Source organism: Simochromis diagramma, unplaced genomic scaffold (assembly GCF_900408965.1).
Source record: "Simochromis diagramma unplaced genomic scaffold, fSimDia1.1 OVJJ01000321.1, whole genome shotgun sequence".
In the NCBI taxonomy this organism is placed as follows: domain Eukaryota; kingdom Metazoa; phylum Chordata; class Actinopteri; order Cichliformes; family Cichlidae; genus Simochromis; species Simochromis diagramma.
In genome coordinates, this window is record NW_024386772.1 from 7,663,314 (window position 1) to 7,690,847 (window position 27,534).

At 41.0% G+C, this 27,534-nt stretch overlaps 1 protein-coding gene across 9 annotated transcripts; it reads right to left on the reverse strand.

The window, feature by feature from the left end:
• Positions 1-157: 157 nt before the first annotated feature.
• Positions 158-27,493, reverse strand: gpatch8 (G patch domain containing 8). 9 transcript variants are annotated; one of them, XM_040046227.1, is made up of 10 exons: positions 27,286-27,306; positions 23,318-23,395; positions 22,356-22,391; positions 17,982-18,000; positions 14,871-14,943; positions 7,055-7,122; positions 5,941-6,027; positions 5,705-5,848; positions 5,478-5,608; positions 158-5,201 (listed from the first exon to the last, which is right to left on the reverse strand). In XM_040046227.1, exons 5-10 carry the CDS (start codon positions 14,875-14,877, stop codon positions 1,361-1,363), a joined length of 4,278 nt encoding a protein of 1,425 aa, XP_039902161.1. In that variant the 5' UTR covers positions 14,878-14,943; positions 17,982-18,000; positions 22,356-22,391; positions 23,318-23,395; positions 27,286-27,306; the 3' UTR covers positions 158-1,360. The 9 variants fall into 9 exon arrangements, with proteins under 9 accessions (XP_039902161.1, XP_039902179.1, XP_039902181.1 ...); XM_040046245.1 differs by adding an exon at positions 9,541-9,582 and having other exon boundaries at positions 17,982-23,395; positions 27,286-27,332; XM_040046247.1 differs by adding an exon at positions 9,541-11,440 and having other exon boundaries at positions 17,982-23,395; positions 27,286-27,332.
• Positions 27,494-27,534: the final 41 nt, after the last annotated feature.

Below are 27,534 nucleotides of genomic sequence, written 5' to 3' on the forward strand. Positions count from 1 at the left end.
CAGGTAACTCCAGCACCATCTACTGTTGGACATTTACATCTGCAGGGGTTGTTTGACTGTCAGATGAAGCTTATGGAAATAAGGCAGGACCTTCATGTGACCATCTACAGTTATTTACATGGCAATTTCAATAATGAACAAAATATGGAAAAAGACACACAAACTCAGGATTTTATTTGGTGAAACAGAGTTAAGTCTTTAAAAAATACAGAGTTGCTACTTTTCTTTTTAAACAGGTCACTGCTGTTTGGCACCCCAGCAGGGATGAACAAACCACCGTGATAAAATACATGTGTCCACCTCCCATCCAATTTGTCATTTGTCTGCTTTTCCCCCTCCCCCCAACAGCAGTGTCAACCCAGTAGAATGTTAATAGGTTAATCTACAGCAGTTTTATTTACAAAATTACACACAAAAAAAAGCCAAACACAGCTCTTCTTTTGAAGAGCATTTTGGAAAATAATTTAAAAAACAGAAAAATACAATTATTGCAGTATACTACAATCTTATTATATGATGCACAGGCACCATCTTGATGTACAGATTTCAGTGCAATTGATTCAGATGTACCCTCATCCCAGGGAACAAGAGCTTTGCTTCAGAGTATTCAGGAGATTTACACCCCTTCATCACATTTCCCCTGATTTAGAGAGGGCTTCTTGTATGACAGTGTCATACTTGTTTGGACACCATATCGGTTTTGTTTTTTCATATGGCTGTCACTGGTGGGTTTCTTCACATTACACACTGACCTATGTACAAGTTACTGCATTACAAATTACTTTTAAACCAAGAATCCAATAGAGAGTGAGTAGTCATTTGAAAACACAACAAGAGATCAGTAATCATGAAAGAGTCCATCTCTGAAAATTAGATTACACAGATTAAAATGTTCACCTCTAGAACAAAACCACTTCCTTGAATCGTAATACGATTCTACTTACACCTTTAGCCATCATGTATCTCTTTGGCTGCCAAAATAAGCAAAAAAAAACAACAAAAACTCCAGTAGTTTCTGAGGCTGTTACTATTCCCCAAATTGGAATATAAACCAATGGTCTAGAGGAAGTGTCTACAGTTTTTAGAGGGGGAGAAACAAATCTGTGAAAGAATGAGAAAATAAAAATCTCACATGTACCAGAAGAAAATGTTAGTGTCGATTTTGAACCCAGCAGTCTTAACCACTTTGTGGTGACGTGCTGCACTGTGAAGGCCAGTAAAGTTCTCATAAGATTCACATCTTACAGCCTGCATGATGTAACAAAGACTTTATTTAAAACCCTAAACCAAGAGCGTTCAGGTTAAGTCTTTCATTTAGTGGTTGGTTGTTGTGAACACACTACTTCATTTTCATTTGTTTTCAAGAGCCGTGGTTAGGGGGGTGCTGGAGGTCCTGTCCTGAGAATATTGGGTGTAAGAGTGGGTGGAGCTGAAGCGCTGCTGCTGCTGCAGCCTGTGAGGGTCGGGGTGTGAAAAGTGTGGGGTAGAGGGCTGTGTGTGGAACATGGTGGAGAGCTAAGGGGGTGTGATGAAGTGCAGAAGCAGGGATAATATGTATTGGCTGACCAGAGAGGAAGGCTGTTGGGTGGGCAGGGATCAATCCTGCATGCCCCAGTGAGTGTCCCAGAGAATGACCAAGTGAGGGCCCCAAAGGAGACAGGGAGATGGGGGTAAGATGATGCTGGGGAATGTGATGTACCTGGGCCAGCTGGGCATGTGCCGGATGTGGGTGGTGGGGATGAGCTGGGTGGATGCCCATTGCTGCAGCAGTGGCTGCATGGTGCTGAAGGATGGCGTGTTGCACTGTGGTGATGGATGTGCCAGAAGCTACGGACACAGTTGGCTGCTGAATGTGGATCTGCTGCAGGGCTGGTGGAGGGGGCGCTGGGGCCAAAGTGGCAGCTGCTGCGGCAGCGGCTGCTGCAGCAGCTGAGGGAAAAGTCTTGACCTGCTTGGCTAAAAGCTGCTGCTGAATATGCTGTTGTGCAGCCTGTTGCAGCTTGCTGTATTTCTCCATCTCCTCTGGTGTGAATGTAATTGGCTGACTTTCCAAAGGAGCCAGTCCATCCTCCTCTGCCTCCATGCCATCCTCCTCCAAGCTGGGCGGTGGGTAACCAGGGTAGGCATGCATGGCAGCCTGCTGCTGCTGCATTTCAGGCATCATGGACTCCATCATTGGGTTCTGGGAAAGGTCTTGTCCTGACTCTCCTTGGTACTGGGGCATCATCATGGAGGGCTCTTGTTCAAATACTGGCCGGGTTTCTTGGTGCCCCTGGTCTTCTGTTGCAGGCTGCTGTGTCTCTTCTTGAGTCACTGTGCTCTGTGGGGCTTCCTCAACCTTCTGAACTGGTGGAGCTGGAGGTGGTGGTGGAGGTGGGAACTCCCTTATAGGCTCTACTAATATAACCTCTCCTTCAGGTTCAGAGCTTTTCCCTGTCCCTGATTTCTCTCCCTCTTCAGGTCTGATTAAAGGAATTGCTGGCTTTTTCCCTGCCTGCAGCTTACCAATTAGTGGAAGCATGGCTTTGTTTCCAAGGGATGGGGGTAGTTTTGGGCCAAAATAGCCCTGCGGTGGGTCTTTAATCTTAATCCCAGATTTTGTTCCTGTGGTAGAATCTTCAGAGCTTCTCTTGGACTGAACCTTCTCCAACAGCTGTCGTGCAGTTAGAGTGTTTTTCTGTTCTCCTGCATCTCGAGACCCCCCTGGTCTCAGACCCAGCGAGCTGGATGAATGGGTGTTGCGGTTAAGGCCTCGTGAAGAAGAAGACCGTGGAGACTGGGAGCGGTAGATGCGTGAGCGGTTGAAGTCTCTGCGATGGGTGTCACTATCCTCTCGACCCCTAGTGCTTCGCCTGTGAGGAGACCCTTTATTTGAACTGGAGGAGCGGCTAGCAGAGCTGTAGCTACGACTGTAGCTCCGCCTCCAGGATCTTGCACTAGTGCTGCGACTCCAGCTGCTGGAGCTTCTGGAGCTGCTCCGATGATGCCGTCTGTGCCTCTTCCTGCGGCTGTAGCTGCGTGAACGTGAGCGTGAGTCTTCTGAAGAGGAAGATGTGTACTGATGCCTCCTGGATCGTCTACGTCCTCGGCTACTCCTGCGGTCATACTCTGAGTCGGATGAACGTTTGGAGCGCCTTCGTCTGCGACCTTCTGTGCTGTAGTCGCTGTAGCTGTCTGAGTAGCTTCGGCTACGGTGGCTGTAGGCACTGCTGCCTGCTGAGGAGCGCTCAGAGCTGCTGGAATAAGAGCGACTACGGGAGGTTTGGCCACGATGACGTCGGCGACTGCTACCTCGTCGTTCCCCCCGTCTCGATGAACGGCTGCAGGATCGCCCTGATTCTTCACTATGGTGGCGGCGCTGTTCCCTCGGGCTTGACCTGTGATGACGTGAGCGCTGGGTATTAGAGCCCCCTTCTTCTTCACTTTCACTGCTCGGAGGTCTACCAGAGCCAGGACTCTTTTGGGCCGAGGTGGAGCACGAGGCACTTTGAGATGCACTGGTGTCAGTCTTTTGTCTTTTGTTGCCACTGTGCTCCTCAGATGAGTTGGCCTTGTCAGTACTTTTTCCATTCCCTCCTTCTGCTCCAGATTTGCAAGGCACTTCCTTAGCACCACGTTTCCTCTTCCCCAGTTCTGCTCCTGTAGCTCCTTCCCCTCCAGTTGTCAGCTGAACAGAGGAGGTAGCAGCTTTATCTTCTGACTTTGGTTTAGGTTTTTCCTTTTCTTCACCTGTTGCCTCAGCTTGATCTTGAGCCTTGTTTTTGCTCTTCTTACGTTTGTGTTTTTTCTTTTTTTTGGGCTTTTCTTGTGTTACCTCAGTCTCACCTTCTGCATCTTCTCCCGCTCCTTTTTCTTTTCCTTTGCGTTTTGAATGCTTTGCAGACTTCTTATGCTTCTTCTTTTTCTTTTTTTTCTTTGCACTATTACTTCCACTTGTGGGCTTTTGTTCTTCACTTTCTGGCTGCCCAGACTCTCCTTTTGACACTAGCTTGTCTTTGTCAGCACTAGTTCCAGGTTTAGTAGCCATTTCTACTTCAGATGGTGAAGCATTCACTTCTTGTCCCTTGTCATCAGTGTCTTCACCAGGCTTGGGGGACTTTGCCACTTTCCCACCACGCACTCCTTTGTTACGGGACAGTTTGAAGTCAAAGTAGAGGGGATTGCAGCTGTAAGACAGGGAAGGTTGAGCTTTTGTAAATTCAAGGAGCTCTGATGGCCACTGCAGGGTTGTAGTCTCATCTTTGCTCAGGACTGGAAAGAAGGGACCAGTGGGCATTTTCGGACCAGCGTTTGTATCCACAGTATCACGCGTCTCTGCTTTCTGGGTGGGTGAAGCTGGTACAGCAGGAGCTGCATCTTCTGCACATGAAGGGGTCTCCTCTTCTGCCTTTACGTTAGCTGATAGAGGAACTAGGTCTGGGTCAGCATCTACAGTAACATTGCCTTGTTCCTTTTCAGTCTTGCACTCTGTCACACCGCTCTCTGTCTGTTCTGGACTTTCTTCAGCCTTGTTCTCCTCTTGTGTCTCTTCCTCATCGTCTTCATCTTTGCTCTGACACTGTTCAGAGGCTTTCATGAACAGCAAAAACTGGAAGTGTGGCTTTACTCGACAGTGAGCTGGTGGTACATAGTGGTAGTACTGAGGCTCTTGTCCAACATATCCTTCATTGGTTTTCATCATCATTTTCAATTTGCTAAGCGTTGATGCTAAAGATCCTCCATCATCAGGCTGCTGCACCTCTTCTGTACCTGCTGCACCACCTCCTTCTCCTCCTTCACCTCCTCCAGACAGTCCCTTAGGGCTGTCTGTGCCACAGCCTGATGTGTCATCTTGTCCTCCAGCCTTTTCTCCCTCTTGACTCTCCTCTGTCTCCATAGCTTCCTCACCATGATCAGCAAAAACAGCAGCTGCTGTCTCCAGTTTTACTGGTGCTTTCTTGGCAAAAGAGAATGATACACTGACTTTTGATGCGTTGCTGGAAGTTGGCGAGGATGAGGCATTCTTTCCCAGAGAGAAGCTAAAGGTTGGACCAGACTTTGGGGAGGCTTGACCAGTTTTATCTGACAGTGATCCTTCCAGGGCAGTGTCTGCCAAAGACTGTGTCATACTATTCTCAGGTGTCATGCTGTTGCCGTCTTCTCCTTTCTCTCCATCAACAGCGACTGTAGTTGTTTTGAACATAGGTCCACTTCCAGGAGTTCTGAAAGAAAACATTACACCAATGTGATGCTGGACAAATTTTTACTATCGAGGTCTTTGACGTTAATTTTTATCATGCTTACTGGAAAAGATGAAAATATACAAAAATATGTTTTAACTTACAGTAAGTGAAATGAAATACATTTTGTTGAATTTGTCTAGTTTGGACTAACATATTGAACCAGTGACATTTATAAAATAAGTAATTTCACCATGTCCCATTAAATATATATACACAACCCATCCAGCAGATGGCACTCCAGGAACAAATACTTACCGGTCTTGCTGTTTTCTCTGCTCAGCAAGCTCATGCAATCGCCGCAGCATCTTTTCTTGCTTTTTTCCATCTTTCCGGGAACGTGATGACACATTACGAGCAAACTCTCTCTGCTTGAGCTCTTTAAGCCTCTGCAAGACAGAGAGAAACCGGGCACATCATTTCATCGTGTCTTTAATTAAAAACAGATCTACATCAGCACCGCAATGCTTGCTAAACAGCAGTACCTGCTTGTGAGCGTGGTCATAAGAGTTAATGTGGTTGTCAAATTCCTGGTGTTTGGTGTATTGTTTGTCACACAGCTCACAGTAGAAATTGGCTCTCAGGTCTTCCAGAGCTTTTGCGATGGCTTTTTCTTTTTCCATCTGGTCCTGTTTTTAGTGGGAAATTTAAAAATACAGTATCAAAAAAATACAAGTGATAACAATTATTATCACTGTGACAAAGAGATAAACAACCTCACCTTGTATTTTTGTCGCAGTTCTTCTGTATCTTCCTTTTCCACTTCGAGGACTCTCCTCTTCTCTGTGGCATCCTCGGCATAATCCAGCTAGGACAAACAAAAAAGTCACATTATAAAGCGACAACATTGTCAAAGCCAGTCCAAGTTCATCTTATATACCAAAAATGAGTTTAATATGGTGCATAGAAGAGCTGATGTGCCTTGAACGCATCGAGTCCCTACAGTGACTATAGAAGACAGCACATGGAAACTCCAAGAAGAACAGTTGGTCAGTTTGTGTCGCTTGTGTGCTGTTACACACGTTTATCATGCTACACGTTTATCATGCTGACTGACTGTTTGCTGTAGAAACATCTATGCGACCAAGGTAGGTGAATGTTATTTCAAGACAAATATCAAAGAACTAAAGGCAGGAGCTGAAATAACTGACAGTGATGCTCGCTGAAAATTTAAGCATAGTTTTATTTAGCTGGGCAGTGTTGGTGTCACATTCTTCTTTGTGGTTTTTACATGTTTTGTTTTCATTAAATAGAATCATTCATCATTCATGTCTGAAGGTATTTGAAGTGGTTAAGACTGTCCATGGCAGTCGAGATCTTTAATATGTTGAACACAGAACACCTCTGCATGAACTGCGTGTTGTGAACAGGACCAGTTATACTTAAGTAGTCCTGTAGGAAGTCACTGTGCCATAGCCTTTAGACTTCTCTTAAGGGACCTAGCAAAGGAACGTATCCCATACTATGAGATAGATAGATATACAAAAATTGGTGCTAATTATTCACTCACAAAGTGTTTCTTAATACTTAACAGTATGGTTTTTATGCTATGTAAATGTCTTTAGAGCTCCTGATGATTGGTCCAGAGGCTATCTGGTCGACTCATCAGGAGCAACCCTGAAACATGGGATTTTCAAAACCATGCGACCTTGTATAACACAGCATTTTAGCTCAACTGCTCGTTTTCAAAGTCATTTCTATTTCACAGTCAAAGCACTCACCCCAGTGTCAAAACAAGTTCATAATATTTATCTAAACACCTTAAACTACTACTTGGGCACTTAAGGTGCAAAAAAAAAAAAAAAAGTACAAATCGATAAAAATGAGCATCATACCTCCATCTCCATTCGTCCCATCCCCATGACATCATACTTAAGGATGATGGGCACAGGGTCAGTGCGTCCTAAGGGTAGAAAGAGAGAGAGAGGACCAGGTGAGCTTTTTCTAATGCTTGGATGAAGAACCAACTCGGAGACAGCCTGCTTTTAGAGCATAGGGTGCTGGGGTTAGAGAATTTTGCCTTCAAGTGCAAAGAGACCAGAAAGCTACAGTGAACCAAACACCAGCCATTCTCACAGCTTACTGCAGCCACCAGCTACAAACCAATTTAGCCTTCCTGTTACATTTGACCGGGCTGCTGGTTTGCATTATGAATGAGTCAAATTAGCTGCACTGGATTCCTGATGGAGTAAATGAAGACAAGGGGATCAGGATTGCTCAGTAAAATGTCTTGATATAGAAGTACACTACAAAGCATACTGATCTTTAAGCCGGTATGTTTTCATTTGTGCCTCTCTGGCACCCCTCCTCCATCCTTTCATTCCTGCAGTCCTGTTAAACCAGAATGCCAAGTTTATCAAGGACGCTGCAGCTCGAGGGACTGTGTGTGTGTGTGTGTGTGTGTGTGTGTGTGTGTGTGTGTGTGTGTGTGTGTGTGTGTGTGTGTGTGTGTGTGTGTGTGTGTGTGTGTGTGTGAGAGACAGTGTGTGTGTGTGTGTGTGAGGGGAGCTGCAGCTGCTGCTACTGCTCACAAAACACCACTGCGACATCCTCCTTGAGAGTAACAAAGGCTCCCAATATTATCTAAAGGCTATTGCATCACTTCTTGCTGAACTGTCTGTCTGACCATTTACTGTCCTGAGGTCCAAACCTGTTCCCTTGTCAGAGGCTCCCCTTTCCTCATTATGACTGAAGCTGAAAGATTTTTCTTCCGTTTACTTAACCTATGTTATGTAAGCTGTGAAAAGAGCTAGATCAGAAGGAAATTAACTTGTAGAAAAATAAACAAACCAAAGACAACCAAAAAAACAAAAACAGAATGAAACATTAAAGATATAAAATATATGTAAATCAAAACTACATTGGAGATTGACACTGAATTGCTTGATCCACTCATAATCAGCCAAACAAAGCAGAGAGAAAGAGTCAAATTAAAAAAAAAAAGAAACGAAAGAAAAAAAAAAAAGGACACAAGCACTGAACTACAGCAGAGTGACGTCACAGGCCAGGTATCGCCATGGTGACAGTGCAAGGGATGGGGGATACTTACCTGGTAAAACATGGGCATGAGTAGGAGGAGAAGGAGGGGGGGACAGACAGACAGACAGGGGAATCTCAAAACAAAAGGCATAAAGAGAATTTGGACTAGTCTGCTGCTCCTGATGCCAGCCAGATGTAATAATTAATCACACTGATAGTGATTATCAATTCAGTTTGGTTTCAGTTTTTTTCCCCTCCCACAAATCCAATAATCCAATGTAGGTTTTTCCACAAATTAAATTTCTATGTATACCATTGGGCATATGGAAAAACTACTAATATTTAATTACAGTGGCGCTAAATAAGATGTAACCTTACTACCAGTTGGTGCCGTATATAAAGAAGAGAAAATAGAATTCTCCTATTCGTAAATACAGATGATTTTCAATCAAGAGAACGAAACATAAGTAATGGAGTAAATAATATGTTCAAAACCTTTTGGTTTTGATTACAATTTCAAAATTATCACAACCGCAGTGGCTTTCTTACACATTCTTACTTTCCTAGACAGGAAAGTAAGAAAAAATGTACTGCAAATCTCCGTTTCTTTTAGCCATCATAGCCCAATGACATAGTCATTTTAAAAACAAATGCATGGGCATAGTAGCACCCTGTATAACGGCCTGCCTGCACTCTCAGTCCCACGGCAGTGTCTGTCACCTAGGCAGGCTTTTTTTTTTTTCTTAAACAGAATACCTAACAGTGATTGGATGATTTTTCTGGCCATATTCAAACTAAGGAAGTGAAAGAAAACGGCTGATTTTGAGATCACAAGACTACTGATAGCCTGGACATGTAAGTTCATGCCCTTTATCAAGCAGCAGCAGAAGTGAAACCAAAAACAGGGTTTAGTCTGTTAGCCAGCCACTGCAGTGGTCTCTCTGACAAGTCACAAGTCAGGCCTAGAATTATAGATTAATGAACAATTACAGTCATCCCAAACTATCACCAATCTTTAAACACAGTGACAATACTTCCACATTACCCATTCCAGTGAAAAAGAAAGGGACCAGACAAAAACAATGTGCATCTAAATCACAGGGTGTGAATCACAAGGTTTTTTGGAGAAAAAAAAAACTGAAAACAAACAAAATGACAATGTTCTAAGAGTAATACATATGCATGGTAATATACAAGCAGCAGAATGAAGACTAATACAGAGAGAATTAAAGCCTATGTAGCATTGGTGCTCTGATGAAAGGAAAAACAAACCAAAAAAAAAAAATTGGAGAAATAAAAACAAACAGAAAACAATTCAATTGGGGGATAAAATAACATTTACCACTAAGTTTACCATCAGCACAACATGGGCAGGATCAAATCGCTGTAAAAAAGAAACACCAATTGGTTAAGCAGGAAGATTGAGGCACATAGAGAAGGGAGGGTGGGGTTGGGAGTGTGGTTATGGGATTTAGGGGGGTTCATTACCAGAGGGGCTACTGTGTGTCAACCGCCCCACCCCCCCTCATCCCTTCATTCAGGGCTAGGTGCTTACAGGGATTTCCTCTCACCACTCTCTCCCAACCACTTATCCCAGTCCCCAGGCCCCTAGCCTGATGTCATCTTGTTTCTCAAACAAAATATATCCCAAAAAACAAATTACCACCCCTTACATCTTTTCCACTATGGGAAATTGCGACCTGTAACTGAACACAAGCTAAAAATGGGGCAGTGGGAGTTGCGGAAGCAAAATCTGAGCTCCCCTCAGGAGATTGTGCTAAATGAACCAACACTATAACATAGCGCAAACAACATGGTTTTAAACTTTATCATGAAGAATGCTACCATTTCACTAATACATGCATGTATGCATTCTCATATGTCATTGAGTTCCTGTAGTGGAAAAGCAGGTTGGTTTTTACATCTAGTAAAAACCCTGGAAATCCCTCACATTTTAGCTTGGGAAATAATTTTTTTTAAAAAAAAAGTGAAATCTCATCAAATAAGAACTGTTAAAGGAGCTATTCTGCGTAAAAAGACTAGAAACTGCCACGTCTGATAGTATTTTGGGTCTAGAGGGAGGCTTACCGCCTAAGAAAAGTAATGAATCAAAAATATACTTTTGCCTTTTTAAAGATGTGGTCAAATATCTAGATTGAGACAATAGGTGCCTCTAGGGATGACCACCATTTTCCCCCTCTGAGCTTTTTGCCTTGCAGATGCTTGTCAGCCCAGTTAGCAAATCTCCCTGAGATTCCTTCATTTCCTCGCTAGCCTACCGCCAGCAAGCTCATTTTGGGATGTGCTTAACCATGGAAAAAGTGAACACAAACTACACATAAAATGTACCTGAGGGAAGAGCCAGCAAGGCTTTGAGCAGTGCTTAGAGTAGTTTCTTTATTGCTATGGAACAGCAACGTTACTCAAGTACAACTAAAGATGTTAATTGTGCATCCAATCATTTTGTCATATAGTCCTATATCATGTGAACGTAGTAGTTTAGTGTGCTACCTCCAACACTGCTTAAAGCCCCAGGTGAATGACAGTTGGAGGCAGGCAGAAGTGCACCTCTGGGACAAACATGCTATGCTGAAGGGGCAAAGAAACAGAGGGGAGGATGGGAGCCTGTGACCATGGGGACAGAGACAATTGGGGTGTAAGAGGTGGAGAGGTTTTCCCTGCAAGTTGACTCTATGGCCCGGTCAGTAGCAGACACACACGCATCTCAGTTCCACATAATGACCACACACATACACATGAGTTTCACAGGTTTGGAGGTAGAAACAGGCAAACAAGCAGAGGGGAGAAAACTTGTCTACTCTGCAAGCCATTCACAGTCTGAGCCATGGTTACAGCCAATCAGATTACCCAACAGCAGCCACGGAAATTCTAAGAAGGGGGGGAAAAAAATCTAACATACACGGAGATGATGATTCTAAGGATTTTGAATGAATCATGGCTTCCTAAATCTACCTTGATTTAAAATGGATCGTCCTTTGTTCATACTGAAGCACATTACTCATAAGCAGATTGAAATAAAGGTTTAGTGATTATAAAGCAAAGAGGAGGAAGCTGACAGAGGCCATTAGCCTATGATAAACTGTAAAAGGGGTGTTACACTGAGGTCAACTGCAGAGTGGGAAAAGAAAACACACCCACACACACACACATACCCACCCACACACACGCACACACACACACACACACACACACTGACATACAGAGGATCCAACAAACCTTACCTAAAAAAAGGGCAAAAGGGACAAAAGAAGAATAAGAACAGAGTCAATACAGTGAAAAACTTAAAAAAGGGGACACAATGCTTTAATGTCAAATTTCATCAACCGTCTCTTCAGGCAAAGAGGACAGGAAAGAAGAGGAAGATTATAGTGATTATCCAGCAGACTTCAATGAGATGCAATGGTTCACCTATGTGATATGCCTACTCCTAAGTATATTATATTAGCAAAATTCAACAGGAGATAGCGTGCTCCAACACTGGGCCATTAATTCCAGCACAACAACTGGACACAATTTGCCGCAGTCTCATCTGCCCACAAAGCAGGATGCTTACATAATCTCATGACTGGTGCCAGCGGCAAAAACAAGAGCACAGTCAGCCTCTGCAACTTGTTCTCTCCTCCACACAAAGCACACATCCTTATCACATCAAATAGTCTGCTATTCACTGGTTCATGGCCAGATGGAAATAAACAATGATGGTTACTGAACGCTAAGCTCTGAAATTTCTGCTGTTGTTACCCTCCATAAACTTGTCAGCCTGCCCAGAAAGAAATGAAGCAGCCTCTTGGCCTACTCTGGTCCTTGGCCATGGTCAGCCTGAGAATACCTATGAGAGACAACACTAGGAGCCAAGGCCATATATGTACATGTGAGAGCTGCTAGGGTGGCAGCAACAATAAAACTCAACAACCAGAGCTCACGAGAGCTCAGTGTCTCTGGAGGACAAGTGATTCCTAGAAGCAACATTTTAACATGGAAAGAACAGACCATGCATGCTGTAATTCTGCATGAGCAAAAAAGGTAAAGACTATAGTGATTACCTTACTTTAATACCTTTCTACACTCAAATAAAACCAACAAAAAATACATAACAGCTCTATGTTAACAGTAGAGAGAGGATTCATCATGTTCGTCTTCCTCTACTGGTCAGCCAAATGTCAACACTTAGCATTATTCTGGTAAATTAAGGACACTGTTTAGTTAGGCAGTCTGTGTTCAAATTTTGTCAAGCACACAGTCCAAGACATTTTCAAGACCCCCTTTTCTCACTCTTTTACTTGGCAATACAGTGTACTGAAAAATCCTATTCCCAGAACCATGTAAACAAGGAAATCTGGATTAGATGAAAACAATTAAGCAGCACTATCCTGGACACATGTTTATAGATCTGTATATATAAGACAAGTAAATTTAAGCAACCCAGATACAAGCTCTGCCTAAGCCCCAACACATTTAAGACAACTATGTAATTTGGGCGTGTGCTTTTCACTGTTTTGCAGTATTAGTGGTGTTTCTCAATAAAATGCCAATATTGAAAACAGATGTTACTGCTAGGTTTACAGGAAGGGCAATGCACTTGAGAAAGCATTGCAACTGAGCAAGACTAAGTGAGCGAGGGAGATGGATAAGTCAGACATGACTAAAATGTTATGGATCCAGTGGATAGAAAGGGACATAGAGGGGGAGGCAGATAAGATTAATACCAGAAGCTATGTAGAAAAACAAGCTCCACTCTTAACAGACTGCAAGGACTCGCTTGCCCTGAAGGCATTGACATCACTCATATAGAATGCTATACATCACTCTTTTTGGGCAGAATTCAGGGAAGGGTGAGGCTACGAGCAGAAACAGAAAGGGGAGGAAAAGGAGAAAATGAAGATGCTGATGAGAACAGGAAAGCCAGTGAAGAGACAGGAAATGGCTTGGTGGAGACATGCCAAGGCTCTGCACCACTGCCACTGAGCCAATGAGCCTATGAGCACAGCAGGTCTGAGCTAATGAGGTGCCAACGTAAGCCAAGGTCTAACCCGCACGCTCAGCTATGTGCAGCCTTCTAAGTTCGTGCAATTCAATATAAACAAGGCCATTAGATTACTATGAATGGCCAAGAGAAAGTAAACCTCTCTTAATGCAGCTTTTTAGTCTAAAGCCTTTTACATCTTAGAGAATTTGTTCTAGTGCACAGTTCACTGAGCATTTCAGAGTCACTCTCAAAATACAAAGCAATCCTTAAACTAATAGAGTAATACAATGTAATATGTTCTTGGGCATGCAGTTAGAGTAATAGAAAAGCAGATTTTTAGATTAAATGCTGGACTCATCAATTGTATAAAGTCATAGGTATACAGGGTAAACACTGAGTTTAATGATACAAGAAGTGTTCAACTAATGGGACTGTCCAACACAGTGTCTGATCAAATGTCTGCTAGCTACTAGTGGACCTATGGTCCCCATTTCTAACTTCTGTTTGCGGTCTCAGAGCTGTAGGTCGTGTGATGACCAGCACACACACAGCAACCACACAATGGACAGCATAAAAACTTCTTTTTGATTACAAAAATATGGCAATGCAGTGCATTCCTGTAGGGTTGTGGAGGTGCGCGGAGGTGTAGGCATGTTTATTAGGAACTTAGAACATAATGGCTGTAAAACCATCTTTCTTTTTTTTTGCATTTCTGTTCAATTTGCACTCTGTTCAATACTAGCTTGCTGATTAACATATTTATAAACTGCCAGCTTATGAGGTTCACTTTACAGTAACAAAACTGGTTTTTACCAGCTATGTGACCGAGAGATGAGCCTGGTCAAAGTGCTGGTTAAAATGCTACAAGTCGGTAACTAAGTGAATCAGAAATAATCAGTGCTACAAGTCTCACTCCAACGTTCAGGGACTTGTGGGGTAAAATAACTCCCCCAGAGGGTCTCTGGGCCTCTGTAGTTAAAATCAAGAGGTCCTTCAAAAGTCTTTAGTCCCTGGGAAAGGTTCTTGCAATGGAAAAAACCCCAGCTAATGTGTTCTCATTTATTTGTACCCCTATCCAACTAAAATAAATAAATACTCATGTTTTAACAGAAATCCAATTTAGCTAAAAATGAGATAAGATAAACACTTTATTTATCCCATATTTAGAAAATTCTGATATGATCAGCACATGCTTTCAAGTTCAGGGCATGATCTGAAATAGATAAAACAAATATGTCCCCTGGAGGCAACAAAGAAACCACCATATCAGCAAACTGTATGTTCAAAAGCACTGAATCTGAATGTGAACAAAGGGCAGATTCAACTTTGCTGTCAACTAAAGCATTATGTGAAGATGACTAGCTTCATTCTAGTTCCCAAGCCCCAAAGTCCCTTCCCTAAGTCTTAATCAAGGTCAAGAATATTTTCTTCCCTCTTTCAGTTTAAAGCAACAGCAGTATGAGAGCAAAAAAACAACTACAATGTTTCCTTGAATAACAATCAATTTCACACTACCAGATACAAAGGAAGAAGGCAGAGAAAAGATAAAGAGAAAAGAAAATCTAGCACAAAAATAAATAAATAAAATAATACAAAAGGGGGAATGTGAGAGGAAAGAAAATGATACATAGTGTTCCAATATCATCATACATTGAACTTAAGTGTAAAGAAGAGTGTGCCCTTACCCTGCATGGTTTTGCCAAGGCCTTGGCCCAACTTCCAGCCATGTTTCTGAAGCAGCCGGTGCCCGATGTTATCCTAGCAGAGAGAGAAGAGAAGAAAAAAACCAAAAATATTCCAATAATAAGAGGAGCTTTACCCGTAGCACGGGTGAAAAATAAAATAAAAACAAAATTAAAATAAAAAAAACACTAACAAAGAAAAAATAAATAAATAACACTCAGATCACGCTACCATCATCAGCACAACCACCACCACCAACACCATCGTCATTATCGTCATCACCTACAGCGTGTAATAATCAGTGTCTTCCAGCACAAAGAGTGGTAAGGGAGGCTGGGTGTGGGGGAATAAAAAGTGGGAGACTGAGAGGAAGGGTTGAATTCAACTATGAACAATACATGAGGCTATATGTAATCTGTAAACTACAAGATATCCTCCTGAAGTAGGAGTGCATTTTAAAAACCTTTATTAGGCAAAGAAACTGGGCGTGATTATTTCTATATTTTTCCATTGATAAAGGTAACACATGAAGTCACATCCACTAACTGAGAAGTTAAGAGGAGGAGGAGTAGGAAGGAGGAAGGAGAGGGCGATATATGTATCACACGCATACATATATGAACCACTACAGAGCAAGATCTCAGTACACAAAGAAAAGTAACACAGAACAGGTATGGAAATCTAGCATAAACAAAACAAAGACCAGAAACTCCAAGCTTGCTGTGATTCTGTAACCATGACGAGGAGAGCACCATGAAACATATGCAGCTGTCACAAAAAATTATAGCAACAGGAAGAGACAGAAGTGGAACTAGTGGGCCTTGGATTACCATTACAAGGCCCAGGGTGGATAGAATATGCATGTGTGAGGGGATATGCGGGTGTGCAGGTGAAGAGAGGAACACATTGTGTGCATGTAGCCCCACCAGATATACGAAAAATAGCTGTTGTGCTTGTTTTTGGACATCCTTAGCAGCTCTGGTCTGTTATCAATCGTCACATCCCACCAATTTCAACACTTATAATTTGATATTTTCATAGATACCATTAGTATTCAGAAATGAGAAAACATACCTTCAAACTACTTGAGGCCTCTGAACGTGCGTGCAAGGCTTTTCTTTTAATACTAATGATTTCTATGACAAATGCATCACAAGATCAAGCAACTGATAATGAACCAAAGAGGCAAGAGGAGTGCAAAAACATACACAACAGGAACTCTTAGCACACTGTGGGGCCAAATGTGCATGTCGGAGACCGTTATATCACTAGTATGGGTCAGCAAGAAAACAAAAACATTAAGTGAAATGCAAGACCGTCCCACCACTACACACTACAGTACATCCTCAAGCACAAATAAACAGGTAACGATGAGATTTCTTAATAAGCAGTGTTTTGCTGTTGTGATTATAACTATTCCAAGCTTGTCTAACATTCACCAGAGTGCTGCATTCTACCAAAAAACATACAAACCAAACAAAAAGGATATTTATAATCACAAAGAGATTGACATCAACTTTCACAAACAGAAAGTGAAGGGGTTTAAACAGAAAAAAAAAACTGCATGCAGCTTTTTGTTAAAGAGTTTTAACAAAAAGGATCGTCGGTGTTAGTAGCGCACTGTGAATGGTACACATACAGAGGAGTGGGGCGGGCTGAGGGGTGTGGGCGGGTTAACAAAACTCCAACTGTGTTAGTCTCAGGTGGTTCAGGCACAGAGAGGAAAGTGATGGCTCAACGGGGCTCAATTAGTTCTCTTTGGTAAAAACAGGAGGTTGGGAGCAGAACAGAGCAGGCTGAGCCATGATGAGGGTGAGTTTCTAGGGTGGTGAAAGTGAACTGGGCTTGTATGAGTTAGTGCATGTGAAGGGGAGTGGTACTCACACACGCAGTGTGCATACTGCATCTCCGCCCACGAGACTTTAATTGAGATACATCTGGCTGTAGCCCTTTTTTAAGGTGGTTTTTCAAAGCAAACTGTTGCCTTCCTTTGCCCTATTTTACAAGTGACATACTTGTACAATATGACATACTCAGGACACTTAAAAATACTTTGCATTTTGGTGACAAGAATAACATATCCAAATCATCTGGCTGATGTTTGCAGCAAATGCTCAAGAAAGACTCAAATTCTTCACGTCCTGTTTCTGTTACAGTTTGATGGGTTGGTTTTTTTTTTTGGTTTTTTTTTTTTACTCCTTTACTGTGCAAATGTCAGATCCTTTCCGCTGTTGAATGAGATAAGAGAGAAATATGCGCTGGGACTAACATGGCAGGAAGGCAACTGGAGACAGACTGCCTGAATCAACTCCTAAATCAGGACACTGAAGGCTAAATTAAAAAGTCTTGCAAATCACTGTTTATTACTTGTTGCTGCCTAGCAGTTGGGCAAGGACTTATATGAATTAGAGGCTTTATGGCCACTAAGGATCATTTCTTCATGCCTAATAGACAAAATGTGCTCTGAATTTATTGTTAGGGGAAAACACTGCAGAATTTGCTGCAGTGAAAGCCACTCCTGTTCTTGACACAGGACCTGCTTCTGTCCTTAACTGCAATATTGGAGTCTGACAAGACTCTACACAGAAAAGCATTTATTGATGAGGGGAATTAGCTGACCTATGAAGAAGGAATTGAGAAAATAAAATCCACCCTGAACTAACTGCTGAGAAAGGCACTCCCTCATCCCCTGCGCAATTGATGTTAGCTGATTCATTTTTCCAGCACAAAATGTGGTTGTTAGGAAAAAAAAGACTCAGACTCAAGTGCCATAAATGTATATGCTCCCTTTCACAAATCAATCTTTTGAGTTTAAATCAAGTAATTATACTAGGAACCCCCCCCCCCCCAAAAAAAAAACCCCAAAAAACAACTAAACAAACAAACAAAAAACCCCAGCAAGGGCATGTTGGATGAGGCAACAGTTCCAACTGCTGACAGTAAGAAAACGATGCGTTCAAAATGTGTTCAGCAAAAGTTAGAGGGCGGAGATGAGGAGCAGACTGGGTGTTGAACAGACGAGTGCACCAAAAGAATAGACAGACAGACAGATGAAAGCAACGACGGCGAGTCCAACAGCAGTGCAAGTGGAGTGAAGGCATTTCCATACGAACCTGGCTTTAAAATACTGGGCTGTCAAAAAAACAGTCACACGTGACACAACGTAAGAAACCGGCCAAACGCTTTCAACTGCAATTCTGCTAGCTTCTCTAGTTCTTAAAAATACAAATCTCTCTCTGCTTTAAAACAAACATAATACTGTATACAAACAGAAAAGGTAGGCATTTCAATAAATCCACCAACTGACTGTTAATATAAGAGAAAGAAAAAAAATAGAAAATGTTATCCAAACAAAGACCTCTACAAGAGGAGGTGTTCAAGAGTGTGCAATGTGCTTTCAATGGCACAGTGCATGGCAACATATATGTAAAAAGGAAAGTGATATGCAGGGGACCCCATTTAGAGACCTCAGAGTATTTACTTTTAGTGAGAGCCTATGCAGCCATTTTAATGAGACAGTATGTGTGTGTCCCTGTCAGGGTGTGAGAAATTGCTTTAGCTCAGATTAACAAAGACATGCCAACACTGGACAGGCATACTCATAAACGTATGGACCGAAGCTAACAAAAACCACGTATTTTCAGTAGTGGTAGACAAGATTGCTTTCTGCAGCTCCTCGTTCATTTTAGCAATTGCCTTGAAAGTGAAGCTCTGTAGTTGTCAGTTACTCTACGTATGACTAAATGAAAACAACCATCTAAGAGCATGAAAAGGCAAAAAAATAAAATAATAAGCCTATTTGTATGTGTAGATGTGGCAGATTTTAAAGATTTCACTTACTAATTTAGGGAGAAAGGGGGGGGGGGTCAATTTTATTTCATTTATTTAAAATAAAATAACTAAAAACACGTACTTACCTCATAATTCTGAAGCCACAATTCAAGGTGAGGGAATTTAGCAGTGTAGTTAAGAAATAAACACCTCCAAACAGATAAGTGTTCCTGTTCTTTTTGTGTGTGAGAGTGTGTTGATGTCCAATAGCTACTTAAATCATTTGTGATAGTCTCAATTATGACCCCTTTGGTAGCTGTGGTAAATTTAGAGCCTGTGGTGTTGTGAAAATGTGGGTCAGTTGTGTTTGACCTTTTGCTTGTGCTGTTGTTCTTCCTACCTTTTTATGTGACAGACGTCAAACAAGGACAAACAGCTGTGTCAGATACTGTCTGGCTGTAATGCAAGACCCTACATACTTCAGTAACAGCTGATACACTGTCACCCAAATGTTCCTCTTAGAACCTTGGTAACTTTGAGACATTCATAATGTCTACAAGAAGCCTAGAAATACATAATAAAGAAATAAATCTCCCTGTGGCCTGAATACTCATGTTTCTTGGATTGCACATCTGTGTGGTTTCTGTGGCTCTGAGGCTGCCCACTGCATATCGCTCTGGTACTGGGTCAGGTCAGGGAAGGAAGGAGGATGGTAGGATTGAGGGACTAGGAGGGTCAAGAGACGTGGGGGAAATGAGTCTGGGAGAAAAGGTTGTAGTTGTGATTAAGACAGAGTGTTGAGCGGAAATAGTACTGAATGCTATCAAGTTAACACATGCAATGCAAAAAACAGTGTTAGAGAAAATAGCAAAGACCAAATGGGAAAGATAGGAAGAGAAAAAAAGATCCCAATAAAGTACCACAGACCTCTAGCTGCCTATAGATCACACACAATAAGTGGCTGGAGAGGGGCTCCGAGAAGCTGGGCCAAAGCATTCACCAACAGCTCCGAGATGTAACACTGGTGATCAACTGCCACAAATTCTACTGCCTTAGAAGTTTTCACTAAAGAAGCTGTGATAGAAGTGTCAACATAAAAACTTCGCTTAAAATTTAATGCAGACTTTCAGATCTACTTGTATTTATGTGTCGTTTACATCCAAGTATGAAATTCTGTTTTTAAAACATGCTTTTGGGGATTTGGTCAGTGTAATATAGTTACGTTTTTTGCTTTAAAAACTGTACTACACCTTTTTTTAAAAAATTAAAAATTAAGAACAGCCTCATAATATCTTCTGAATCACCAAATATCATCTGATATTTGCTTGCATTGCAGTACTGTGCAAAAGTCATGAGTCACCCCTCGGTTATTTATATTTTGCTAGCGAATGGGAAATAGGTGAAGCGACTTATTGAAACATCTGCAAAAAAAAAAAAAAAAAAAAAAAAAAAACCAGTTTGTACAATTCTAATGAGTATGAAAGTCAAAATTTGGAATGAACACCTTTATTCATCAGCACATCCTGAACCTTCTTAAGCTTTCTTATCATTTATTTAAGCAGTCCTCAGGAATAGTACTTCAGGCTAATTAGAGGTCAGTTAAAAACTCTTCTTTGGATGATGGCTGCTTTTTGAACAGAACAGAAGTTCTGTTCAAAAACAGAAGTTCAGCCAAGATGATCTCACAGTGCTTCAATAATGTTGAGGGCCATGGTCTGGGGAGACCAATCCATGATTGTTAATGTTCCAAAGTGTGCATTTCTAGCATGCCTTTACTGCACTGCATCGTTGTCAGGCTGAAAAATGAAGGTGTTGCCCGTATTTTTTGTGATCATAATTCCTTAAATTTAGAAAAGATCTTAAACAACACTGGTTGAAAGGCAGCCCCAAACCATGACAGAGCCTACAACAGGTCTTACAAATGGTTGTACCCCTCTCCTGAACTCTTCCGTACATATTGATAACAATATCATGTTTCTTTTTCTCACGTTTAATGTTTTCTTTCAGATAAATTTATTTGCTTTTTTTTTTTTGTTAAAGGCCTGCCATTTTGTCCTCCAGTTCTTGAAACTCAAATATTTAAAAAAAAAAAAAAAAAAAAAAAAAAAAACATACCACAGCGAGATTTGCTGGGTTTATGGCTAATAGCTCTTTGAGAATTAAATTGCAAAAGCTTCCAAAAATACTATTTTAAGCCTGGCAAACTCTGTAATTGTTGACATTTTTCATAGATTCAACTATACAAATGGGAACAAATGATGTTTCTATTACATGCGGCTAGTGACAAAGTGCCTAAGGATATTATTTAAATGTGGTTCTTTGCTACATTTTCAGTTATGAGTAGAGTAGAAACAACACAGGTTCAAATCTTGAAAAGGTGCCTTTCTTATGCTCCAGTGACTCACAGGTCAGTGTTAAGTGGCATTAAAAAAAGAAGAAGAAAAGAAACAAAAAACAAAGAAACAATAGCCTCTGAAAATGGCCTCTCGTTTTAAGAGCTAGTCTTAAAATACATGAAAAAGTATTTAATGTCCAAAGAAAAACCTTTAAAGACCTTCAGAAAGACTGGAGAGCTATTGCACAAGGCCACTTAAAAAAAATTACAAGAAGGTCTGGCTATTTGAAAGGAAAATATGAATAAAGGTGGGTGCCTAAATACTTTTGCACAGCACTGTCGGTAAAATCACCTTGCTTTTGAGCATGCACCATCCAAAACAATTATGTTCAATAACACTAACGGTACTGGCAATTAAGTGACAGTTGACAACACCTCTGCTGACGTGTGAGGAGCTGTGTGATGCTGCAGCATGGCCCTCAGGACCCCTCCACAAATAATAGCGCAGGAGCAAAAGAGCCACTTAAGCCGGGTGAGCAGGCCACCTCTCTCCCCCTCACTGTTTTCTCCCTCTCTCACCCACACGGTACAATCATTTTTGTATCTGTGAGGAACTGCTTCATACATAAAATTCTACATAGATAGAATCTTTTAATGTTCTTGGTTAACAGAGTACTACCTACTACCCTTTCTTAAAAATTCAACAAGGCTTGGTCAAATCAAGGGCTCGGTAAAATCCTTTTATAGCATACAGCTATGTTTAATCCAAAACATGCAGGTTATTTTTCAAACTAATATTGAGGTTAGAAATTATTTTACAGTACTTATAATTCACCTGAGTTCATAATTTTTCATCCATCATTATACTCATTTACTATTGTATACTCTGTGATTAAAGAATTTGCTTCTGTTTTTATAATAATTTAATTGTATTTCAGAGTTATTTAACTCTATGTGGTTACTGATTCTATCTGACATGCTTCATAAAGTGACCTAAAACTGAAAGTAAGCAGAGTTTGAGCCTGCTCACCACACTGCTTGAGAGACAGAACGGGGGTATGGAGAAAGTAAGAAAGACAGAAAGAAGACAGCTGCCTGCGCTATTATCGAAGTGCCTTTTCAGCGAAAAATGCAGTCCCAGTTGCACAAGCACCATGCCAGCACAGAATGACAGAGGGTACTGTACACCGAATCACTGTGTAGTAGGGAGGGAGCGAGAGAGAAACTGAGGTAGAGAGAGAATAGATGTAAAGTTTAACAGTAGTGAAACAGAGATAGCCAGAGAGAGAGAGAGAGAGAGCGAGAGAGAGAAAGATAGTCAGAGAAGCGTTACAAGGACCCTAAAGATAGGAGTAAGAAAGCAGAGCGTGCAAATACAAACCGGGTCATTGCTGCTTAGCTAATAGGGGCCAATTCGCTGCAGGAGAGAAATGTCGAACACCCCAAGTTGTGTACAATAAGATAACTGTCCTATAGACACAAACACTAACACACAAATTCTAAAGCTACATAGACACACACTCACTCAAACACAAATGTATCCACTCACACCATCTAATGTGCACTCGCTTGTTTGCTAAATGGGGTGGAATAAGCACTGCATAGTTTTCATAAACATAAATTTGACAAACTGCAAAACAATCAGATATACAACTGTAAACTAACTAATGTGGTCATTTTAAAAACATATCAGCACTGCAAAATGCATTCTATTGGTCTTCCTTTTTTTAAGACTTTATTTAGGACTACATAAATTAAATTTAAAAAAATACAAATTAAAAAAAGCCTTGAAATCTCAAAGTGACTCATAAAAAAATATAAGTGACCAGCTTTGTTTAGCATATAAACTCATGCTACACCTATGTGTAACGTGTATGCAGTTTTTTTTTTTATTAAAATATGTATGAATTTTTCTGTAAGTACTCAAAAACCAGCCACTAATGACAGTGCTTCATCCACTCCATGGTTTCACAGCAATTTCTTCTCCTAGCGCTTAGATGACTAACAATGACTAATGGGAAACTGATACAAAAATCTAACGATTATCTTTAAGCTCTACATAAAACAGGAACATCTAGCCTATACATACTTATTTTGAACTGTCACACAAGAAATGGAGTAGGCATAGGACATGGGAAGTGGGGCGGGGGGACTTAAAGGATATTAATGCACATGAGACAAGTGATTCTACAAGTTAGGTGGCAATGTGTTCAAGAAAACACTGGATGCAGCTACACGGACAGTATGAATGGAGTAAAAGGTGTTGTTCTTATTGCTCCCTGGACCAATCATATCCACTCTCACAGCTGGTCCAATGGTGCAGGATGATGGATGCAGCCTTACCGATTCGATGGGCTTGTCCAGGGATGCCTGCTCCAGCTCCAACTGACCCTCTTCATACTGGTCAAAGTGATTCCCACCCTGATGGACACATTTAAAAGTGTAAAGTAGAAATATATCAGAAAGCAGAAAAGTAGAAAACTAGTAGAAAACTGGTCAATTAATAAAGAAATAATTGGCAACTACTTTGATAAAAGAAGCAGTTTAATATTTTTATTTGAAAATGACTTAACATCATTTGGTCTTCTGACTAATAATTTGACAAAACACGCTTTTTAAACACAGACGAAGATCTGTAATTTTTCACAATTTTCTCACATTTCAGAGATCAAATGATTCATCTGAATTGAGAAAATAGCTGTTACTTAGACACGCAAGTGAAAATAACCATTAGTTGCTGCAGCACTGATAGCAGTTCACAGGAAGAAATTTGTAGGAAGAACTCAGGAATGAACATAAAATCTGCATTTCAAGACAACACATTGCTTGATTCTTATGTCTGCACTTTCAAAACAAAGAGACAGCAATATGAAGGGAGGAGTGTCCTGTGCCTGGTACACCTTTACGCCGCCCTTTACACTGAGCAACAGACCAGCACACAAATAACTAAAAGATCTGATAACCTTGACTAAAAACTAAAGTGACAGCTGAGTTCCATTTCTTTATTTCACGTTAAATTTCTTCCAGCAGTTACAGTGACTTAATGCTTCCTCAGGATATCTGACTGAATATGAAGCATAGCTTTAGAAATACAAACTGAATCTTGGGTCAGGCTGAGAGTGAGTAATGGGCTTACCACCCCAACTGAAGGAGTGAGCTTACAGAGCAGTTTCTACTCAGAGACAGATGGCTTCCTTTCTCTGGCAGCAGAGGAGAGACAAAGGTCATGTTTATGAGTTTGCTTTATTCTACCCTCAGAATTATGAAAGACTACAAAGATATTGGACGGTGTATTACTTACTATTTACTTGTAGCATCTACAAACAGGTTAGTGTGGACAGGTAAATCAAAAGCAACTATTAAAAAAAATAGAAAAGAAAAAGAAGCAAAGTTTTGTAAGCAGAAGAATATTTAGTTTCCCTCTATATTCCTAAGTCTTCTTGCACTGGATGATAACTGTTAATACTCTACAGCATACATCACTTTGGTCATTTTGTGAAACTCTGAAAAGAAATGTCTGTTTAAAAACAAAAGAAACCAATGCTTATGTGGCTGGGCAATGGAACTGCAGCACTTTTTTTTCAGGAAGCCTGGTTTTGCAGAGATAAGCAACTATTTAATTCAGCCTACTATAATGAGGTGATGAGATGCCATACTTGCTGTCATTAATTCAGACGAAACAGGACCCTGCATCAGTATGAGCGAAGCCGGGGATTATGAGAAGAAGAGCTGCTTGGGAAGCGCAAAGGGCTTATTTGTGAACAAATCGATGGCTCCCTGCAGTTCCCCCCTCATCTCCTCTTCTACTGACTTTCTGTCCAAACCACTTAATGTGCTATCAACACTGCCTCTATCCACCACAATGACTTCTAATTTTCACTGCCGTTTGCTTCCTCATCACTCTGACTCTTAATACATGAACCCCACACCAGTGCTGCATAGAAATGACTCTGACCATGTTCTCCAATCTGCATTACGAGAGTAAACTGCCACTTGTGCTATTGCAGTTAAATAGATGTCCCATACCACATCGCATTAGGAAATGAGAGTTACTCTATGCAGGAGCTCATGAATTGTGTTATATTATTCTGCAAGTCAAGACTAGTCATGTTCTACAGGTCCAACAGCACTGCTAAGTCATTAAAGAGGACAGGGTTGTTGGGCTAGTTGTGCTATAGATATTAGGTAGACCATCTGTGGGTGTTTCCTGAATAGTGTTGCTTGGCAGCAAGCTTTTATCCATGGAGTCAGAGAGAAACTTTCTGAATACTGAGCATATGAATGCCTTCGCAGCAGTTCTCACATACAGAGCTCTACTGTGCTGTGCTGGAGCTGCCCTCAACAGACTCATTCAGACCACACAGCAATTCATCTCTCACTGACAAACCAGCAAAAAAAACAAGTTCCACAGTGGGTGCAGAGGGGGAAAAAACAAAACAGTTTCTTATATGCAAGCTTATAATTAGAACTTAATTGCATGTCTGGTAGTTTGTCACAACACCGCTCAAAGAAACAGCTGATTTCCAACTGTAATTATGTTTGATACTATTACCAAAATACACCCAACTTTAACCAAAAAGCTTAATACCAGCCCAAAAGATTACATGCTTTAATGTCATTTTTAAAATGTATCTTAATAACGGAACAGAAAAATCTAAGAAATAGGAGCAGAAATCATAGATACAAGCATTCATCCATGGATTAGCATTCAATTAAAAGCTTTAAACTCATAAACTAACCCAGCCTGAACACTGCTATCAACACAGAAAGTCTCCTGCTTTTTTACAAAAAGTATAAAATAAAGGGGACATAGACATGACAAAAAGAACTGAACTATGTCCATGTATGTACAATGAGGCAATGCAAGTTTTTCAAATAGATAGGGTGATGCTTCCTAGAATCAGTGTTTTGAAATCCCCATGCTAAATGTGTTGGTGATGGGCTTGTTTTATTTATTAAAACTCCTTCCACATTAGTGTACTGTAATTAAGAACAGAAAAGCATTAACGTGTGCATCAGAATGATATCTGAGATTCAAATCGCCACACTGCCATGTATCCACTCTTCTGAAGTATCTTTGAACCAGATAACACATTTCAAACAGATGTTAAAACAGTTACTTTATTCTCACTTGTAGTAACAGCTTATAGACCGCCCAACAACAACAACGTCAAAAGTGGGAAGTCCACAAGAATTTAAAAAAAAAAAAAGGTTTAGATGTTTGAAAGAATTGAGTTACACAGTGGACGAATGACCCTCTAGCGAAGGGTTTATAATTAAACAATACCAACAGTCAAGATGCAAGTTTATTTTGTAGTCTAGTAAGCATAACAGTATTTGGTTTCTACTGGGTGCGGTCTTAGATCCAAGATAGGCTTGTGGGGGACAAACAGCTCAAACAGAGGTTGTGAAATTAATCTATTCAGCTACAGAACCAAGCCAAATATACAACCTGAATAACGTCATGTGACAAACATAAGATTTTTAACTGGCATCGGAGATGTACTTATTAAGATAACGCAAAATATTTACAAAGACTCCCAGTTACTGTGTCAATATTCAGCCAGACGTTTAAATGCGGGTGGAAACAAAACAAAAGTGTCATCAGTGTGAAACCAATGCTAAAAGACAGTTCATTTACACAGTTACATTAGCAGATAATCAGTATATGAATGACCAAGGACACTGTACTTAAAATGTGTCGCTAAACATGCTCCTAACTTACACTCTGTGTTTTCAAGTCGATACCGGGGGCAATTTCTGAATAATATCCGACAGCTATCTGTTGCTAGATTCATCTTGACCTGATGATGACCAACTGTGGTGGAATTTCAGCTGTCAAAATAATACAGCCATTTATGGCTATTAATGCTACAAAAGCTCAATGTGCGTACAAGCTAGCTATGTTAGCTCACTATCCATCCTTAGCATATGTCGAAAAATAATCAGAATGCCCAAGGTCACTAATGAGCTAATTGGGACTCCAGTATCTATTTTGCTGTTGCGTGGTTAAATGTTTGTAGTTTCAGAAAGAAACGGTTGATAATGAAGACGATAATCCAAGACATGGGTCAAATATAGCACTCAGGCGAACACTGAGCCGTAAGGCAAGTTAATATCAAAAGAGCCGCAGTGCACTAGCGTTAGCATAGCTAGCTTGCAGTGCTAGCAACGGGGATCTAGAGCGAAATGCACGATGGTGTACACGATACGTCAAAACTGTCCTTAACCTTCAAATAGATATTAACTTACTGAAACACCTCGACACTTTAAAAAATATGGAGGTGGACCAAATATTTAACATGCATTACCTGGAAATCACGCTCTTCGTTGAACCTAGAAAATCTGTCGGCCATTTTCTGAACGCAGCAGCAGTTGTGTACTCGCTCAGTCTGTGTCCAACAGAAGCGCGCTGTGGTGGGGAGGACGTTCTGCGGTGAATTTACACTTCACTGCCAATATCCACCAACAACTTCCAGCGTTGTACATGGAAAGCTAGACCGTATCAACATGACTACGTCTACACAATGTGTATTTTACTTGTGTGAATGTTGAAGTGT

Excerpts from the sequence above, each read along its gene's own strand:
- gpatch8 (XM_040046219.1), bottom strand. The coding sequence starts at position 27,330 with ATGGCCGACAGATTTTCTAGGTTCAACGAAGAGCGTGATTTCCAG. Across the intron at positions 14,944-23,317 it reads TGGACAAGCCCATCGAATCG|GATAACATCGGGCACCGGCT; the intron begins GTAAGGCTGCAT and ends TCTCTCTGCTAG. Across the intron at positions 5,849-5,940 it reads AACTGCGACAAAAATACAAG|GACCAGATGGAAAAAGAAAA; the intron begins GTGAGGTTGTTT and ends CACTAAAAACAG.